At 42.8% G+C, this 14,505-nt stretch overlaps 8 protein-coding genes across 8 annotated transcripts; 2 read left to right on the top strand and 6 right to left on the bottom strand.

The window, feature by feature from the left end:
- Positions 1-411: 411 nt before the first annotated feature.
- Positions 412-1,278, bottom strand: LOC6558964 (heat shock protein 23). The gene has a single exon (XM_001985047.2). It carries the CDS (start codon positions 1,139-1,141, stop codon positions 527-529), a length of 615 nt encoding a protein of 204 aa, XP_001985083.1. The 5' UTR covers positions 1,142-1,278; the 3' UTR covers positions 412-526.
- Positions 1,279-1,535: 257 nt separating this feature from the next.
- LOC6558960 (heat shock protein 67B1) lies at positions 1,536-3,868 on the bottom strand. Its single transcript, XM_001985048.2, has one exon. It carries the CDS (start codon positions 3,717-3,719, stop codon positions 1,902-1,904), a length of 1,818 nt encoding a protein of 605 aa, XP_001985084.1. The 5' UTR covers positions 3,720-3,868; the 3' UTR covers positions 1,536-1,901.
- Positions 3,869-5,602: 1,734 nt separating this feature from the next.
- Positions 5,603-6,412, top strand: LOC6571615 (heat shock protein 23). The gene has a single exon (XM_001997762.3). The coding sequence runs from the start codon at positions 5,705-5,707 to the stop codon at positions 6,260-6,262; it is 558 nt and encodes a 185-aa protein (XP_001997798.1). The 5' UTR covers positions 5,603-5,704; the 3' UTR covers positions 6,263-6,412.
- Positions 6,413-7,684: 1,272 nt separating this feature from the next.
- Positions 7,685-8,843, top strand: LOC6558950 (rho GTPase-activating protein 68F). Its single transcript, XM_032743207.2, has 3 exons — positions 7,685-8,057; positions 8,110-8,207; positions 8,274-8,843. Exons 1-3 carry the CDS (start codon positions 8,046-8,048, stop codon positions 8,365-8,367), a joined length of 204 nt encoding a protein of 67 aa, XP_032599098.2. The 5' UTR covers positions 7,685-8,045; the 3' UTR covers positions 8,368-8,843.
- Positions 8,844-8,898: 55 nt separating this feature from the next.
- LOC6558944 (gustatory receptor for sugar taste 64e) lies at positions 8,899-10,397 on the bottom strand. The gene is made up of 6 exons (XM_032743351.2): positions 9,958-10,397; positions 9,627-9,901; positions 9,412-9,566; positions 9,186-9,348; positions 9,043-9,132; positions 8,899-8,982 (listed from the first exon to the last, which is right to left on the bottom strand). Exons 1-6 carry the CDS (start codon positions 10,313-10,315, stop codon positions 8,899-8,901), a joined length of 1,125 nt encoding a protein of 374 aa, XP_032599242.2. The 5' UTR covers positions 10,316-10,397.
- Positions 10,398-10,408: 11 nt separating this feature from the next.
- On the bottom strand, positions 10,409-10,831 carry LOC122322568 (gustatory receptor for sugar taste 64e-like). Its single transcript, XM_043215326.1, has 2 exons — positions 10,671-10,831; positions 10,409-10,598 (listed from the first exon to the last, which is right to left on the bottom strand). Exons 1-2 carry the CDS (start codon positions 10,787-10,789, stop codon positions 10,409-10,411), a joined length of 309 nt encoding a protein of 102 aa, XP_043071261.1. The 5' UTR covers positions 10,790-10,831.
- A 66-nt stretch (positions 10,832-10,897) lies between these two features.
- LOC6558940 (gustatory receptor for sugar taste 64c) lies at positions 10,898-12,693 on the bottom strand. Its single transcript, XM_043215576.1, has 5 exons — positions 12,483-12,693; positions 12,175-12,369; positions 11,477-12,113; positions 11,158-11,410; positions 10,898-11,091 (listed from the first exon to the last, which is right to left on the bottom strand). Exons 1-5 carry the CDS (start codon positions 12,538-12,540, stop codon positions 10,978-10,980), a joined length of 1,257 nt encoding a protein of 418 aa, XP_043071511.1. The 5' UTR covers positions 12,541-12,693; the 3' UTR covers positions 10,898-10,977.
- LOC6558936 (gustatory receptor for sugar taste 64b) lies at positions 12,686-14,428 on the bottom strand. The gene is made up of 7 exons (XM_001985053.3): positions 14,369-14,428; positions 13,906-14,295; positions 13,685-13,845; positions 13,349-13,626; positions 13,120-13,285; positions 12,962-13,051; positions 12,686-12,904 (listed from the first exon to the last, which is right to left on the bottom strand). Exons 1-7 carry the CDS (start codon positions 14,406-14,408, stop codon positions 12,818-12,820), a joined length of 1,212 nt encoding a protein of 403 aa, XP_001985089.2. The 5' UTR covers positions 14,409-14,428; the 3' UTR covers positions 12,686-12,817.
- Between the last annotated feature and the right edge of the window lie 77 nt (positions 14,429-14,505).

The following is a 14,505-nucleotide window of genomic DNA, read 5'->3' as shown; positions in this document are numbered from 1 at the left end:
CCCAAAGAGAATTTGTTGCGTGTCTTAAATCTATTTCAGAAAAAAAAAATGGGAACCAATTCAAATTGCATCTGAATTTTAATAATCATTTTCAAAGTTACAACACAAAAAATAGGCTACAAATTAAATAACTATTATTTTTCCGATTTAATACCAACTTTTTAATTTTATTCAGATTTTTAAAGGAGAAATAATTAAAAAACTATTCTTTTTCAAGGTTTACATCTGAATTTTATTAAATTTCAGATTTCAGAATTAAAAAAAGTTAATAATTGAAAAACTATTTTTTTTTTTAAATTTTACTAAATCTTAGGATTTACACAAAAAAAGAAAATATGCAAAAACTAAATCCGAATTTTATTGAAATATTTCAGATTAAAAAAAAGAGGAAAATAATTGAAAAACTCGAAATTTAATGCTCTTAAAATTGGTTTATTTGAAGAAATGCATAATTAGTCTTTGCTCGTTACAATAAATATGAATGATGAATGAGGATGACTGATGAAAGGCTGATTGATGATTGATTCTACTTGGTGTTGCCAGTGCCCGACTTGGATTTTGGATCGTTTTGCTGCTTGTGATCCACATCGTTCTGCTTGACATTGAGATGAGCGGGACCCACTTGTTGGATTTGCACCACACGCTCCTTGGACTTGTCCTGAATCGCCTGTGGCTTGGGCATATTGATCGTGAGTACGCCATCCGAGGACAGCGAGGAGATCACCTTGTCTGCCTCATAGCCCTTGGGAATGGAATAGCGACGCACAAAATGCCGTGAGATGTACCCGTGATCATCCGCCCTTTCCTCATGCTTTCCCTCTACGACAATGCAGTTCTCGACGACTTTGACGCAGAGTTCACTGGGCGTAAACTGGGTGACATCCATGCACACCTGGAATCCATCCTTGCCCACCTGGCAGACGGGCCAACCTTCGCCATTTTCAGCAGTTGCACGTTTGCAGCGTCGATGGGCCGGCGATGGCCAGGCCTGGCACTGCCAAGGAGCCAGCAGGGGCTGGGAAGGAGTGGTGCACCAGGCTTGTAGCTGGCGCGGATGCATTCCCAATCCGAAATCGTAGTCGAGGTGGCTGCGGGTAGGCTGCAGTGCCTCAGCCATTGATAGCAAATTAGACAACGCCATTTTTTCGTAATTTGAACTTTGTACTTTTTCTGTAAATGTGTTTGAAAAAAAAAATTTAGAAATGATACCGTTTCTTTTTGGTTTTCTTTCGCACAGCGAAGTTAAGTTTGTATGCACTTGATGATAACTGTCTTGCGACTGTAACGGAACTGCATTTGCCGCCTCTTTTTATAGACGCTGCTCTTCCAGAAACATCGCACAACTTTTGTGGTGAGAGCGAAAAAACATCGCACAGCACAGTTCAAGTATATGTGCGAGAGAGAGCACGTTATTCACCACAAACGGGTCGAAATATTTAGAGAGTAGTGTGAAGAGAATTATAAATGCCGGTCGTCTAAAGAGAAATAGAATAAATTTAATTGCCGGCAAGAGGGAAAGAACACACACAAAGACACACTTTTTGAATCTTTATTTACTGTTAAATGTTAAGTACATAATGTGCTTATGTTTACTTGAATACTTGTAGTCGTAATTGTTTCACACTTGTGTTTAGGAAATCATAATTTTATAGCGTAGTTGGCCTCTCTTCGCCTCTAATTCTCCTCTATTTTCTCTTCTCGCTGCTATTACATATGTTTGTATGTTGTGTGTGTATTTATTGCGAATTATTGATAAACACAAAAAACATTTATAGAATAAAACGCATTCCAAGTGGATTTTCTACTTTTTCTTATTTGTTTGTTTGTTTTTTAGTTTTTAGTTTTAATTTTGTGGCTTGCGCATCAACTTTATCAGTCAGTCTCTCTTTTAAGTATTTCATTCACTTGGCCAGAGTTGCCAGAGCTGGCTCCTCAGCCTTGCCGCCGGCAGATGCACCATTTTCGCTGGCCGGTTGCTGTTGCTGCTGCTGTTTCTTGGCCAGCAAGATGGCCGCATCTGTGGCGGCAATCTCTTCCGCACCCTTTGTGGTCTTCTCAGTTAACTTATCTTGTTCCACTGGCGGCTCTTGATTTTCTGTTTTTGCTTTCTTTGCGGCTGGCATGTCTTCTTCTTCTCCCACATCCTTTTCCGACTTTGCCTCAGTCGAATTCGCTTTCGAATTTGAATCGGAACTTGAATTGGAGTTGGAGTTGGAATTGGACGAATTGCCATTGGCATCTTCGGGCTTCATTTCATCGGTCTCGGTTGAAGCAGTGCCGCTGCTGCTGACGGCGGCATCGGTGGAATCCTCCTTGTCATCGCTAGTGGCGCTCGCAGCATTCTCCACACATTCCACTGACTTGGTCTTCAATTCCGGCTTGGGCTTTGTCGGCTCGCCATTGTTGTTGCCATTGGAAGTTGAATTGGCATTGGAAGTGGCAGTCGAAGTCGAAGTCGAAGTCGAGGTGGAAGTCGAAGTTGTCTTGGAAGCTTGCACAACGGGCTCAGTTTTAGTTTCAGTCTCTTTTTCTTTCTCTTTCTCTTTTGTTTTTGCATTGGTTGTTTCCTCTGCTGCGCTGACGCTGACGCTAACGCTGGCTTCGGCCTCTGCTGTTGCCTCTCCGCCATCATTTCCATTACGCTCTTCGGCGCTCTTCGGCTCAGCTTTCGAAGCGACGACATCGGCAGCCGCAGCGACGACGACTGCAGCTATTTTCGGGTTTTGCTTCTGCTGCTGCTGCTGCTCAACTTCGTTGACTGCACTTTTTCCATCCTTGGACGACGTCGATGATTGCTGCTGTTGTTGCTGTTGCTGCTGCTGCTGAATGTCGACGACGCGTTCGATGGGTCGCTCCTCGTTGGCCTTAGGGGCAGGGGGCGGCGGCGGGGGCGCCTTAACAGTAAGAATACCATCCGAAGAGAGCGTTGAATGCACGTCGGCTGGCTCGAAACCCTTCGGCAGCATATATTTGCGTATGAAGTGACGCGAAATGACGCCATGGCCATCCTCCTTCTCGTCGTGCTGCCCCTCGACGACGATGCAATTGTCGATGGTCTTCACGGTGAGTTCGTCGGGGGCGAATTGCTTCACGTTCATGCTCACCTGGAAGCCGTTGCGATTGACCACCGAATAGGCCGATGCCGATTTGCTGACATTTCCAGCTGCGCTAGTTCCAGCTGCAAGAGCTCCAGCTGCGACAGTTCCAGCTGCGCCAGTTCCACTCGAAGTGCTGACCTTGTCGCCCATCTCTTTCTCCAGCTCCAGCAGCGACTTATTGCAGCAGACGGTCTTGGCGCCGGCCACCCGACCATAGGGATGATGACGCTGATGCTGCTGTCCCTGTCCCTGTACCCCTACCTGTCCAGGCTGTGGCCCCACGCCCGGACCCTTGATGGGCACCCAAAGCACCGAGTGTGTGGTGCTGGAATTGGTTGACGACGATGACGACTGCAATTGCGAGTGGCCGTGCGAGTGAGCGAGACGGTTGCCGCGACGCTGAGCAGCCGATGGCGAATGCTGTAGCTGGGCCTGGGTCGGCGGCGGCGGCGGTGGTGGTGGCTGTGTGGCAGCCGTCGCGGCGGCCAGCTGCTCCATCGGATACATACCGAAGCCCAAATCTTCAATTTCCATGCCCAGACCAAAGCCGAGGCCGCCGCGATTAAAACTAATATCGTGCAGCTCCTCGGCCAAATCAAGTATAAATGGTATTAGCGACATTCTCCACAACGGGCGGGGCACGACAACAACGACTTGGGGGCACAATTAATTGCAACTGACACAAGACACAGACAGGCACTGGTAAACTGAACACTGAACACACTCTGATTATGTTTGATGCGCCTCAAAATGTTCCGTTCCGTTTGCGATCCGTTCCGGCTTCTAACTGGATTGCGTTTGAGCACTTATGGCTGAATGTTGAGGCTTTTAAATGACTTGCAGTGCTGAATGGAAAGCGGAAAGTGTCTGGCTTGGAAAGCTACTGCTGCTGCCGCTGTCGTTGCTGTTGCTGCTGCAGCGCTGCAGCCGAATGCCGATTCGGTTTAGGCAAACTGAGGCTGGGCCACAGTTTTTCCATGTGCAAATCTTTGTTTATTTGCACAGTTAAAAACAAAATCAATAAAATAAAAACCCCTCCAAATAAGATACATTCTATATATATACGTACCTATATATATATTTAAATGTATTTATACATATATGCATGTATCTACGTATGTATCTTTTGCTGTGTCAGCTAGCTTCTTTTTTTGCAATTTTCCGGTTGCGAGAACAAAGACAGTATTCCAGTGCAGTGAGAGAGAGAGAGAGGGAGAAAGAGAGATACACAGATAAACCGGCAAACTTTAAAACCGGCTCCCAGCTTCTCGTCCAGGGCAAAACTTGCCCAGACAATACACATGTATGCAAATGTGTGTGTGTGTGTGTATTCTCCCTAGCTCAAGTAGCCATGTTGCAGCTGAATTCCCTGCGCTCAGCCGGCAAACAGCTGAGAAAGTCACTTACCCGAAGCCGGTTGCCGAACCGGGCACGATTTAACCAACTACAACAACAGCTGGTTCGTCATGTCTCGCCACCGGTGTGTCTATGTAAGTGTGTGTGTGTGGCCTGGAAGCCCGACCGGCAACTCAAATTTCGTGGACATGCGCACTGCATCGTGCCCCTTTAGAGGAGTCGTTGTACATATTACGAATTGCAACTGTCTGCAGCTGACAATAAAAGCAAAAAAAAAAGAAAAAAAACAGCTGTGGGTGAGATGCTTACACACATGCATAAAGCGCTTACATGTACGTGTGTGTGTATGTAAAGAGAGGTGAGTAGCTTTAGATATGTTGATATGCATACAAACGAGCATACATATAAACACCGTTACATACTTAAATTCTATGTATGCACACACATGCACACATACATTAGGAAATAATACACACAATCCCTGGAATAATACGTTTTTTCTTTTCTTTTTTTTCATTTGTATTTTTTTTTATAAATTACATAGATACATAGATATATACGCAAAGAACGTGTGTAAATATTTATGCATGCTTGTAAATAAATATTCATTATCACTTTGTATTTTTTACCTTATAGTTTTTATTTATTAGCACCACTGAATTAAATTTGACATTATATCGTGCAGTATCAGTAAAATATCAATCTAAGCCAGCAATTTTTAGTCGATTTAATAAAGCTGATGTGGAATATTCATTAAGAAGAGGAATCCGGAACATGGTTTAAAATATCCTCGCTTTTGCTCTTACTTTTGAGCTTGTTGTTGTGTGTTTGTTGCTCTCATTAGCTGCTCTCCAACATCCATTTGAGCGGCAAACATTTGTTGTCTTATCGGCAGACTCTCACTTTCATTTATAGATAACGTTGCGTATATATTCATGTGTGTGTGTGTGTCTGTGTGTATTTACTTATGCGGAAATACATTTTTTCGAGCGATTTCGAGAACATTTACAGAGCTAGAACTTTCGGCAAACATTGTGTCGTTGTCAGCCATCTCGCTCTGTCGCACAGAGTCGTGTGAAAATCCACCACTCAAGCAGCTATAAATAGCTGGAGTATTGCGTCGTTGGCATCAGTTCGATTCGAATAACCGACGCAATAACAAATCGTCAGTCTGTCCACTACACAGCAAGTGTTCCGCAAAAAGGATATCTTCAATTAAAAAGCTATTACAAGGAAAATCAAGCAACAAAATGGCAAATCTTCCACTGCTTCTGAGCCTCGCTGATGACCTGAACCGGTTGTCGGTTGTGCCCTTCTACGATGCACCCTACTGTTGCCAGCGGCAGCAACGTAATCCTTACATGGCTTTGACCGCAATGCCCTTGGACCAGCAGATACGCCAGCTGGAGAAACAGGTGGGCTGTGTGGGTGCCGGACCAGTGTCCAAGGTGGGCAAAGATGGCTTCCAGGTGTGCATGGATGTGGCCCAGTTCAAGCCGAGTGAACTCAACGTGAAAGTGGTGAACAATTCCATTGTGGTCGAAGGCAAACACGAGGAACGAGAGGATGATCACGGCTTCATCACACGGCACTTTGTCCGCCGATATGCTCTGCCCGATGGCTATGAGGCCGAGAAGGTCGCCTCGTCACTCTCCTCGGACGGAGTGCTCACCGTCAGTGTGCCAAAGCCGGCGGCTATCGAGGATAAGGGCAGTGAACGCATCGTTCAAATCCAACAAGTCGGCCCCGCCCATCTCAATGTCAAGGATAACGGCAAGGAGGAACTGGAGCAGGGCGATGACAAGTGAAGATGTTCTATTCATTTGTAGTATGCAGAAAACATACAAACGTTTATTGTTAATCAATTATTAATCAATTATCTCATTTAATGTCTGTTTACACATCTTTATATATATTTATATATACATATATATATACCCTTTAATTACGCACACATATAAAAAAATACGCATTTATTTCATGGTATTATTGTAATTTAGTTTGGCATCATAATTATGTGCTGAAAAAATAAAAAAAAAAAAACAAACAAAGTACTCGTTATTAATTATGGGGTGTGCTGAATAGATCAAAAGTAAATAACGGTTATCTAAAAAAAGGGCATATCTTTTCTGGGGTGTGTGTGTACATAAATATGTATGTATGTCCATATGAAGCATGTGCATGTGTAAGTGTGCGCCTTACATACACATACAGACACACACACACACACAAATTAGCCTGTTTTGACAATGATGTATTCGGTAATGGATGTGAACCAAATTTTGGGAATTACCTTCACTTTACTTAAGCAGTCTCAGACTGCTTTTAACAGAGCACGTTCAGGATCATAAACGAAATGCAAGACAAAAAAGACGTAATTTCTAATGGGATTGGCCGAAAAGGGATCGTAAATAAATAATCGTAAATAGCAGTTCTCCAAACACTTTCTTGACAGTACAAAGTATGTCTAATTTTGGTTTGTACAATTTCAAAATTGTGAAAACCAAAGAACCTGTTAATTTTCTTTTTAACTAGTTTTAAGAAGTAGTAGAAAAATAAGGTAATAAATAAAAGTCAATAATTAAATAATTTGTTTGTGCAAAAGATATGAGAAATGTGTCCAAACACTTTCTTGACAAAGTGAACACACACATACACATGCAATTTTCCGCAAAGGGAGGGTCACATGTACACATGCACACATACACTTAATCATTTTTTTGTTCACATTGAAAAAAAAGAGAATGACAAACAAACAAACCGGTTGCGGCAAACAGAGATAGCATGAGTTCAATGCACTTGCGAAACGTCAGCCCCTCTCTCTCTCTCTAACCCCCCTGCAAGCTTAGATGTACTTTAACATTTTAAAACATTACATTTACAACAGCAGCAATAATGAGATGAGAGTTAAGCATTTCAAAATGCAGGCGCTTAAGCAAATGCACTTTTTTCACATTTGGTTTGCCGCAGAAGCTTTTGTGTGTAATACAGAGCGAGAGGGATGAGAGCGAACGTGCGAAGTATACATTGCCGACTGACTCACGCATACACATGGAAGCATGCACAGGCCACGAAAGAGCGAGCAACTTCAAGCGTGGTCCCGAAAGAGCGAGAAATTTCAAGAGCGCAACAGCAACAATTGTTGATTTAACTGTCAACGTGTGTTGTATGTGTGTATGTGTGTGTCACTTTGGCGTTGGTATAAAAAGCCCGATCCGTCTACCTCTCGGCTGCAATTATGTTCGAACCGTTGAACGACGCGTAACTGCTGCTAAAGAAAGAAAGAAGCAAAAGAAAAATGTATATTACAATACAAAGAATAAAGTATAAACAAAAAATGTCGATTGTTCCACTGCTGCGTTTGGCACGCGATCTTGAAAGTGCCTACGACGACCTGGAATCATTTGCTGGATGATGACTTCGGATTTGGAGTACATCCTCACGAACTGTGAACATTCACCACGTCTCCTGATGTCACACCAGTTGCAGCTGGATAAGGATGGATTCTAGGTCTGCATGGATGTGGCCTAATCGTCACTGATGACTATGTGCTCGGGGCGGCTGTAGTCGGCGCAATATGCCATCATATTCATGGCTCAAACAGTAAGGGCTAACATCAAGTTTTAAATTATTAAAACCAATTTTGAATTTTTAGTTGGATCATCGCTGGAGCAAGAGTCTGAAGGACATCTATTTGGTGCATTCCACATTTGGGATTAAATTCTTGGTTTGGATGGCGCGCTGCTTTGTCAGGTTTTTAAACTTAATTTAGGAAAGTTTATTCCTTTTATCTAATTCGAATTGTTCTCTGTGAATTAGCACAAAATACCGGAGCAAGCTCATCTATGTACAATCTCTGGAGGAACTGACCTGCAAGTGGCTGTGGAGAAGGCAGCCATACCAGAGAAACTGAAGAATGCGATGACAAACGACATTGAGCTGACCACTAATAATTGGCGAATTGGCTTACTGCTTGCTCAGGCTTGATTCACTCGCAAAGCAAGCTGCCATTGTACAGAAATTGTTCACGTCTTCTAAAGCTCAGTTCTTAAGATGATCATGAATTTCCATGCATTATTATGATGCTTAAAGCAATTATTGTTTACCCTTCTCCTCCTCCTCATCACTTTTCAAGCGCTCAACAGACTCCATCGAGGTTTGTTCAAATAATTGCTTAAGAGCACTAAATAATGTATGAGCTTATTTTACATTATATTAAGATTCCCAGCTCTCACAAAACTCATCGAAATTTACATACCAACTAGGGCAGAAAGCTCATTTTGTGCCAGCAACTGTGGCTGGATCCAATTTATTTGCCTGCATGTCGTGCCATTAAAAACACCTGTTGTTTTGCACTAAACTATAATTAAAGTTTCAGCGTGACACATATCCAGGTGTATAAAACTACAAATTGTGATGGATTGATAGCATGGGGCTCTAGAACTTAATGTTCATAGCAATCATTAACTTTGTCCGCCTTGTTGAACTGCAGTAAAATCAGTTCGTAGGTCACAATTGTGCCAGCCACCTACAAATGAAATGCATATTATAAATAGACATTTTAAACTAGAACCTGAAGATTTATTACCGCAATGACAACGCCACGCGTAAGCCGAAAGAACTTCATGCCCGTCAGAGCCACTTGATCCATGTGCACCTCCTCCGAGAAGCGCTTCAGCTGCAAATCAAAGAGTGAAATGAAATGATCACTTCGCTTGCGGCTCTGTTTACCTCTGTGGACCAATACTGTCTGGGCACCAGCTGAAAGATGCGCAGCGGACGCTTGGACTCATCATTGACGCTGGCACTATACAGCGAGAGTATTAAAGAGCGAAAGAGTAAATAACCCAGCGAAAACCAAAAGTAAGCCGTATGCGATGCAGAAGGTTTTTTTCTATAAACCAAAAAAAATATATATAAAAAATAGCAATTATTTGATTTCATATTCATAGCTTACTGTAAGCTCTTCAAAATCTTGCCGCATATAAAGTAAAGGTTGTTGCTGAAGCATAGCAGGGTTATAACAGATATGGCATCGTCCACAACATTGCATAGTTTACAAAGATTGCGAAAATTGATGCGACATTGGATCCAATAGTCAACGCTAGTGGGCTGCAAGGCAAGATTAAATAATATATATACTGAATAAGTTTGCATTCATTACAACTTTACCAATCTGGCCTCACGAAGCATATTGTCGTTGAGTTGACGGAAACGTGCCGCCAAAGAAACACTGACAGCCATGACGAATATATCATTGAAGCTCCAGGCGAATGTGGCCAGCACATTGACCACCTTGCCAACTATGCCCAGGAACGAATTGTAGTCGACAAAATGGAAAAACATGGAAAAATTCAATACCAAATAGCTATCGATGGGTCGGTTTGGCAACACCGGGCAGGCATTCACATAATAAATGCTGGACAGCATGCTCAGCAGATGTTCCACTGCAAAAAGGCCGATGTACTCAGGAGATGGAATGATTATATAAACATATATTTACCTAGCGAACAACCAATGGCAATGATTATAATCTTTCGTATATGTATAGCCAATGCAGATCGTTCCCGTTCCGTACGCATCATGGGCAATTGGGACTCTACCACTTGCCACTCCAAAACGACGGCTGGCCATTTCATAGCCAGTTGAAAGAAGGCCACAGCGATGGCAAATATAGAGCCATAAAAGATGAGCGTTTCCACCGAATCGAAATCAAAGTTCACACGCATCACAAACGCAGCCAAAAATCCCGAGGCAATTGAAAAGAAAACAATTACAATCAGTGCATAACAAGTGCGAAAACTCAGCCAGCGAAAATGTAAATCCTCCGCATGCTTTGAGTTTATGCCACACACTGGCATCAGTGCAAAAACCTCGGCAATTATCAAAACTACAAAGTAGATGGATGTTCAAAGATATTTGATTAAGTTGCTCAACAGCATAGATTATAGATATTATGGATTAATTGGTTGGTCACCTGGCCGGATGGCTTCCAGAAATGAACCGCTGTGAACGTAGCTGCCTCTGTCAGCGCGTTGCACTGCCTCCTTTACCTTGTTGCGCTGTAATTTATCAGCTCTTTGCTTATGTCTTCTTGGCCCGCGTAATCGGAATTTCTGCTTCATGGCTGCATTGCGTGCCACACTATCGACATTAAGATTGCCAATGATCTTTGAGCCAAATCCGATTTATTCTCATTGATTCATTTTTACTTACTCGCCGTCAAGTCGTGCCGCACGCCAAAAATTGACAAGCTTTGCGCTCTTGCGGCGCCTTGTCGTATCACCAATGGTCCTGGCCATGTCTGGTGCCCAACTGCAATTGGATATTTTCATTGCGAATTGTCAAAGTCAACAAAATATTATGTGGGTGGGAGGAGTTCTCTTTTAATGCCAAACACGCGAATTACATGGTTTTTTTTGTTGGTTTTTTTTTTGCTTATCTGTTTACAATCATTTGGGCAAATTGCAGGTCTGCCGTTGACAGCCTCATAAAATATGCAATATGATTATAAGTGGCCGGACTACGAGAAAATGCTGGCAGAGCCATGACCGCGACTACAAATGCTCTTTTGCACCTCCGAGTCGCTCATTTGACTGATCAGCACCAGCTCGTAAGCCAACAGGGTACCAGCCATCTGCCAACGAAGCAATGGTTATAGAATTATATGTCCCATATATATATTTTGATAAGTAATACTCACACCAAAGATCAGACGCCTGGTCAAAAGGAAATAACCCTTACCGCTCAGGGCAAATGTGTTTGTTATGACGATTTCGTGTATACGCCTCAATTCCAGACACCAATATTCAGTGGGTATTTCAAAAAGTGTATAGGAAATGTCCAGAGCTACCTCCGGTATCGAGGCGGCAGCAAACATCATATTGGACATGCGGATTAGGACATAGAACAGGCAAAACCAGAAGTACAACTCATCCATAAAGCTGCCCCTCGCCCTGTGAAGAGTTGAAAAGAATACGTTTATGCTGATCCCATAAAATATATATGTTCGAAGTATTTACTTAAAGCTGTGAAAGAACTGCACACACACAAAGTACATGTTGTGGGCGCAGGCCAAAAGCACTAAGCCTGCCAGCTCCTTTTCATACAGCTTCAGCAAATCACTTAGATCCAACAGATCATAGCGCAGCTGCTCCCAAAACTCGCTGGACATTTGCTTGTCGGCATGCTGACGAATGCGCCAGTGTAGCTGCTGAAATCGCAGCTGCATACTGCGACAGATGAGGGTCAAAAAGATGTCCACAAAGTTCCACACAAAGGTCATGGCCAATGTGGTCCACTCAATGAAAATGCCCTGCAGCCAATTGAAATTAAACACGGCGAAGAGCTCCTGACGCTCGCGCTGAAAGTAGTTAAACCAGAAGTCCACATCCAAGTTGCATTCATGGATTTGCCGAAAATTGTTGTATACGGCACTGCCCACATACGTTGAATGTTCGGCGAGTGCTGCGAGTAGCATGCCCATGCCCCAGATGCGCAAACGATGACCAAATTGTCGGCCCAACTGGCAGTCATAGCCAGGCTGCAGGAAAACCAACTCACAACGCGCTGTCTGCCGGATGAGATGTGGCCAGCGGTATGAAAGAGAGAGAAAACCGCCCAAGCAGGCAATGCAGATAACACTGAAGCTGAGCGAGCCTGAGCGGAGATGACAATTGTTTAAGGGATATAAATTAAATATTAACTTTATTTTCCATACCTATGGTATAAATTTTAAGACCACGATCGACCACAATTCGGGAGGAGAGGACACAGTCCAAAATGGCGAATACCAAGAGGACAATGCTCACAAGCAGCGCTGGGGAAATCCAGCGAAAGCGCACTTTCTCAACGGGCGAAGTGGGCCAAACACCAGCCACAGGCAGTACACCAAAAAATTGTGCTAATACTAAAACTACACAAGTAAAAATAATAAAACTCAACTTTTGCTAAATTAGCATTTAATTAAACTAACAATCAATTGAATAGTTGAAGTACTTAATTAGCTTCGCAGATGGTTCAACTTACATGGCCCAATCGCCCGATGAAGCGTATTTTTTTTGCTGCTCTGTCGCTTGAGCTTCATTGTGGGTTGGTTGGTTGGCTGTTTACTGGCAAGTGAGCATGCGAGCAAAATTCATTTCGTTTAGAAGGGATTGCAATCAATAAGCGAATGTGTACAGAAGGGCGCATGACGCCAAATTGGCTAATGTACAAACATATTTGCAGTTAAGATCTGAATAGTTAAGCGTGCGAAATGACATTTGAAACAAATTGAGAGTACTTCAAAGAATATCTAATTAAATCTAGCTGTCGAGGTGACAGTTTCCTTGAGCAGGACACCGATTCGTAGTATGATAATTTTAGCAGTAGACAGTTCTTTGCCTGATGGTTGCCTGATTGATAACATCGGATATCATCAGCTCGTAGGTGATTATTGTGGTGCCCATCTGCGAAAAGAGTCAAAGGCTTCTAATATGTAATGTATTCCTTATTATTCCACTCACAGACAGCACAAGTTGACGTGTCACATAGAAAAAGCCATTGCCAGATAATGCAGTCATCTCATTGCCGAGCTGCTCGCTGAAGCGCTCTAGCTGCATAGAAGCATAGACTGGATGAGAACTAAGCTCAGCCAGAGAGAATCTCTCTCTGCATCCCTTACCTCTGTGCTCCAAGCCCTGGCGGGCACATCTCGCAGCGATGTTATAATCTTTAGCTCGTAATCATTTATTGAAGATGCAACAAATATAGTCAAAGTTGTGCGGACCACAGCAAATATCAATGAGTACCAGAAGGCCAGCATTACAATGAAATCGAAGCCTATGTTTCTAAACAGCAATTAAAACTACACTTTAAACTGAAAGTTGCAAAGAAAATAATGTTCAACTCACTTGAAGCTATTGAACAGCTGAAAGCATATAAAGGACATATTATTGCCAAAGCCCAGAAGTATAAGGGGTGCCAGAGCATTATCCAGTAGACGAACAAGCCGCTTCAGAGCCAAATAATGATGACGCACCTCGGTCCAAAATAAAGCAGGCATCACCTTTCTATGGACGGCTGCAATGCGTCGATGCAGTTGATGAAAACGGGCCGCCAAACCAATGCCAATGCACATAATAAAGCAATCGGTGAAGGAGCGCGGATAGGCAATTGTCTCATTAATCCACTGTACAAATCAAATGAATATTAAATGTCCTCCTAGTAAAGTAAATGTATAGATTCACCTCAAGCACAGGCATTATACAGATGTGATATGGTATTATGGGATAAAGATAAGGACGTTCCCATTTGTAGACGCCTTCCAGGTAGCTCATATTGATTTTACACTGTGTGCGCTCCAGATTGCTCGAGTGAAAAGAGTTGGCCAACAGCAGACAGTGCTCGACTACAAATAACATACTTTGTAACAAAATAAGTCATAAATTAAATATGTAAAATGGCTTACCCAAGGCAGATGACATAACCAAACCGACAACAATGTGAATGCGACGTTTCATCTTGTACTCATCATAGAAGCGATAGGGTATGGTAAGGAAAAGCTGTTCCACATCATGCCAGTGCTTCATGATGCTCTGCCAGTTGAACGCCAATCTCCAGAAGAATATGTGCTCCAGCAAGCAAACAACATAAAATGCCAGCGTGCTGGATGTGTGAAAGTTAACGCCCACACTAATCACATAATATAAAACAATCCCAAATTCGCATAGATTGAGTATCAAAATGGTAGCTGAATAAAATACGCGTGGACTAAACCAACGATATTTGATATCCTTGACATCATGAGAACATATATTGCTCACAGGCAGCAAGCCATAAATTTGTGATATGAAAAGCACTGTAAAATAAAATTAAAATTCTTCAATCAATTTCAGATTCTCAGCTAGGCAAAGTGCAGAATTTGTGGATACCTTTCGAGACAGCGCGAAAAAATGTTTCGTTCTGCGGCATGACCAAAATGGGACTGTTTACGTTCAAGCGAAATGCATACGTGCAATGGGCAATGAGTGGGCGTGTCGTGGGCTTATGTACAATTTAGCAGCTAGTT

The sequence above is a fragment of the Drosophila grimshawi genome, unplaced genomic scaffold, assembly GCF_018153295.1.
Source record: "Drosophila grimshawi isolate 15287-2541.00 unplaced genomic scaffold, ASM1815329v1 contig_44, whole genome shotgun sequence".
Taxonomy (NCBI): domain Eukaryota; kingdom Metazoa; phylum Arthropoda; class Insecta; order Diptera; family Drosophilidae; genus Drosophila; species Drosophila grimshawi.
The sequence above is the reverse complement of the archived record's forward strand: the minus strand, read 5'-3'. Positions and strand labels throughout refer to the sequence as shown.